The 4,885-nt window shown below is 38.5% G+C and overlaps 1 protein-coding gene across 1 annotated transcript in view; it reads right to left on the bottom strand.

Annotated features, from left to right (window-relative positions):
• Nucleotides 1-3,922: 3,922 nt before the first annotated feature.
• The window catches only part of LOC112158965 (coatomer subunit delta), a gene marked incomplete in the record, with an annotated part of 26,562 nt that continues 25,599 nt past the window's right edge, over nucleotides 3,923-4,885 (bottom strand). Inside the window, 1 exon segment of the mRNA XM_024292698.2 lies at nucleotides 3,923-4,618. Within this exon segment, the coding sequence (XP_024148466.1) occupies nucleotides 4,529-4,618 (90 nt within the window).

Raw genomic sequence — 4,885 nt, 5'->3', positions numbered from 1 at the left:
TTAGCAAAAATATGTGTTAAAAGCTTGTAATCATTGTTAAGAAGGGTTATGGGTCTGAGATTGTCAATTATTTTAGGGTCTTTACCGGATTTGGGTATTAGAGTGATGACTCCTTGTTTTATTGTAGTTGGTAAAACAGATGTCTCACATATTTCTTTGAGCATGTTGAATAAAAGATCTTTTAAATTAGGCCAAAAATATTTATAGAAATTGCTTGTTAAACCGTCAGAACCTGGGGATTTGTCTAATTTTAAACTATTTAGGGCTTTCTCTACTTCTTCCATTTGTATTTCTGCGTCACATGTTTTTCTAAAACACTCATCGATCTTAGGGACCAATTCCTTAATATCCTGAAATAACTCTTCTGAATCTGTTTGTGAATAAGAGGAAGAGTATAAACGACTATAAAAGCTAAATATTGCTCTGGAGATTTTAGTGGGATCGTCACATTCCTGGTCGTCAATTATTAGTGTTTTCACTGCATTTCTTTCCTGTCTCCGTTTTTCTAAACGACAGAAATATGCTGAACTCCTCTCTCCATCCTCAATCCATTTAGCTCTCGATCGAATATACGCTCCTTTAGCCTTATTAATATAAATATTATCCAATGATGTATGTAAAGAGATTAGGTTTTCTTTGTCTTCTTCATTTAATAAAGATTTATTGCAGATTTTGTGAATTTCTTTAATAATATCCATTTCTTTTTGCTTACTACGACACCTGCTGACCTGTTTGAACCATGACAATAAAAGATTTTATNGATCCATTTAGCTCTCGATCGAATATACGCTCCTTTAGCCTTATTAATATAAATATTATCCAATGATGTGTGTAAAGAGATTAGGTTTTCTTTTTCTTCTTCATTTAGTGAAGATTTATTGCATATTTTGTGAATTTCTTTAATAATATCCATTTCTTTTTGCTTACTGGTTTTATTTAAGGTTTTACTGAAAGACATGGAGGTTTGGCGGATTTTATATTTTAGATATTCCCATTTAGCACAATAACTTGTGAATGACGCATCTTCAGCAATACTATTAATCATTTCATTAATTTTTTTACAAAAGAGATCATTTTGAAGAAGATTTGAGTTAAATTTCCAGTATCCTTTATTTCTTTGCTGCAAATTTGTTGGTTTAAAATGAAGTTTAACTAAAGAATGATCTGTAAGAGGAGCAGTCGAGATTATGGAATTTACTTCAGATTGAGGTCCAATTTCAGAAACAAGCCAGTAATCAATTCTAGATTTGGTTGATCCATCTGGTTTAAACCATGTAAATATTTGGGTGTCTGGATTTAAATCACGATGAATGTCTGTTAATTTGAGTGAATTGTAAAATTCAAATAAAGGAGGATTGTAGTGATGATCCAGAAATCTTGTGGGGCATCTATCCAGCCATTCATCCATTACAGCATTAAAATCTCCCCCAATCAAAGTGTCACAGATTATGTAATTTTTAGATAAATCTTTTACAACATTAGCCAATTCTGAAAGAAGTTCTTTATTATGACTAAGGTTATTATAGCCATAAATGTTTCCTAAAATAAGAAATCTATCATTATTTTCTAAAACACAAATTATCCAATGCCCAGAAGGATCTCTTTTAACAGTAATCACTTTTCCAGGAAAGTTATTCAGAAGAACGGCGACACCTGCTGACCTGTTTGAACCATGACAATAAAAGATTTTATCTCCCCATTGACTTGACCAAAATTTTTCATCTGCTTCATTGCTGTGAGTTTCTTGAATAAGATAGCACTGTGCTTTTTCATGTTTTAAATACAAAAAAAGTGCTTTCCTCTTTAAGGAATCTCTTAAGCCTCTAGCATTAAAAGTTATAAAAGAGAGAGAAGAATTAAAGAAAGACATAAAACAGAAAGGAAAAGACGTAAACAAGAAAAGTTTGTGTAGGTTTTTAGGTTGGAAGTGAAAGTTGTGATGAGCCCCTGACTAGTTTCTGAAAACTATTAACCAACATCAAATATATTAATTAAGAAGACCTTTCTGAAATTGAAGAATTTTTGGCAGCTTTAATAAAGGAACTTGAAAAAGAACAGTGAACTGCCATTAAACTGTAATTCTATAAATAAAAGAAATATCAGTGCAAGAAATGCATCGAACAGATCTGAACATTTTTCAGGATGTGAAAAAAGAAAAACCTGAGTTATAACTAAGTTAGAGGTAACCTTCAGACATCAACATGAACTCTTTTACCATCGATGAACCCCATGTGGCCTTTGTAGTAAATACTTCTCCCGGCTGCACGGGCCTCCTCCATTTTGGGCCAATGGCTGCTCGAGCATCTCTGTCCGCTTTACAGAAGTCCTGCTTGAACCGGATTCCAGCTTCTTTGCAGAACTTTGAATTCTTGGTCAGCTTCCATATTTCATCCCGTTGATGTCTCATGATGAATTGGAGGATCACTTGACGGCTCCTTCCTTCTTCTCTTCTCCCCAGCCGATGAACGCTGTCAACCACTGTGTCCATGGTGGAGGCCCACTGTGGAGCGATCTCTGAGAGGATGCTGATGACTTCTTGACGAATCTGCTCGTTTTCTTTTTCTTTGATCCCTTGTATCTTGAGGTTCCAGCGCCGTTTATATCTTTCAAGTTCTATAACCCTGTCTTTCAGTTCCTTGTTGTCTTTGAGAAGCTTTGGCATTTCCTTTTCAACAGCTTTTATTTGGGTCTTGCAGTCTTTGATGTCAGCAGCGTTTATCTCAGCAAGTTTAGCAACATTAGCGACCATCACGGAGGTTTCCCTTAGCTGCACTCCGAATGTGTCAATTTTTTCAGTTAGCTTTTCAATTGCCTGAACAAGTGCATTCGTCATTTCTGTTTCCTCCGGTAAAACTTTCATCTTGCTGGGTGGAACTGAAGATTTAGTAGGAGTAGCAGGAGGGGTTTTTATTTTACCGGAGTTGCTGTTGGAGGTCTCCATTGCTGTGTAGTCGTGTTCAGAAAAGTTAGCATGACCAGTTGCTAGCTTAGCTCTGCTTTTTCGGTTAGCCATCTCCTTCGTGCTGATAGAGTAAAGGAGCCACCTGTGCTGCAGACTTTCCCTTTTTCTTAGAAAACAAGTCTAGTTAAAAGTTTCTTTACATTAAATTGGTATTTTTATGTTGTTCAAGTTGGTTTTATAATGCTTTTTCGGGGGCAAAGACCAAGAGGTTAAAATGCACAACGCTTCCGCATCGCCATTTCCCCGGAAGTCTTCTTAAAGCGGTGAATCAGACATGCTCTCAGCCTGTTCGTGAATTATTTCAGTTATATATGTTCTTCAAGAGAGAACATCACAGAGCGACAACGGCAACCGGATAAAGTCCAAAGAGCAGCTCCACGTCTCTCGTTAGGATTTGCTGTTTTCATTGGAAGAAAGTTTGTTTGTTTGTTATTCTTGTTTTTCAATTAAACATTTTTCAGAGACAAATGTTTCCTACTTTTTATTCTTACTAATGTGCGTTACCTAGAGTCAAAATTCAGAATCAATAAATAAATTAAACCATGTTCAATATTTTTTTTCTTTAATTTCATGACATGCAAAAAAATATGTTGTATTTGGATCCATTTAGATTTTGGTCCTTTGAGCGAGTAAGTTTGGGCACCAATGATTTAATGTTTTAACAAGTTGTAACTACTATTTAGGAGTACTTTAACAAATCTATTGTTTGCAGCTTTCAAGTTCCAGGTAACCAGTGAACATTTAATTCTAACAATGACATGAGCATTACTTTTATAGCTGCTTTTTTTGCCGAGCTGTTTAAAGGGAGATAAGCACTAAATAACCTTCACAGCCTCATAACACAATCATTCCCTCTTAGGATTGCATTCAGTGCACTAGTTCATCACATCGGCATCACACAGACTCCCCCCGCCCTGCACGGCCGAGGATCTCGCAGCTCTGCAGCAAACAGCACCAGTCTTCCCAATAACATTTTATTGATGAACGTTTTTTTACACTGGAATGTCAGAATTCCCCTCCAGTCGTCCATCCGGAACAAACTGAACAAAGAAAGGAGGCGGGGCCCATGGGGGCCCACGGGGACCGCGACCCCGCTCCTATAGGATCTACAGTCCGCTTTTGCGTTAGACTCTTTGTGTTTTAGGAGTTCACCACATGAAACCATCAGGGAAGGGGGGGGCAGCAGCTCTTCATCACCCCCCCCAAGCATCAGAGTACAAAACCAAGTTTGATTGGAAGAATACAAAAATCATTGGTGAGAAGAACAGAAATTCAGCTCTACAGGGTGGGGGGGTGCGGTCCTCTTCTGCCACCTGCTGGTGGCTCCGGGTCACTTCTATTACAGTCCTGATCTATGGTGAAGGGGTGGGGAGGGGGCTTCAATGACTAATATATAGAAAGATGATCCTGTCACACAGACATAAATATAGGGACTGTGCCCCCCCTCCCCAGTGTCCTGCCCCCCTCCACCAGAGAAGCAGGAGGGAACTTCAATCTCTCCGAGCACAGTTTTTATTTTTTTGTTAATACATTTATTTCTTTGGGTCCCCCCTCCCCCTCTCATGTTTATTCTATGATGTATTTATCCACGACGAAGGAGGTTTCTGAGGAGAACCGAACGGCACCGTCGCCATCCACGTGGCTTACTTTGGTAACCTGAGGAGACACAAAACCACAGTGTTACTCAACAAACCCTGCTTGGTGTTCTGTGTCAGAAACCCCTCCCTCTCAGAGTCTCAGAGGGCGGGGTTTCTCTAGTTCTGGGGTCGGCAACCTTTAACAGTAAAAGAGCCAACAATTTGATGATTTGTTTTCTTTAGGAACTTTTGGTTAGAGGGAGCTGCTGACTCCGACATGTCTGGATCAGCAGCCTCCCTGATTTATTTCATGTTTGACCGAGGAGCCTCCATGGAGACAAAAGAG

Source organism: Oryzias melastigma, linkage group LG20 (assembly GCF_002922805.2).
Source record: "Oryzias melastigma strain HK-1 linkage group LG20, ASM292280v2, whole genome shotgun sequence".
Classification (NCBI taxonomy): domain Eukaryota; kingdom Metazoa; phylum Chordata; class Actinopteri; order Beloniformes; family Adrianichthyidae; genus Oryzias; species Oryzias melastigma.
This window is presented reverse-complemented; position numbering and strand designations above follow the sequence as displayed.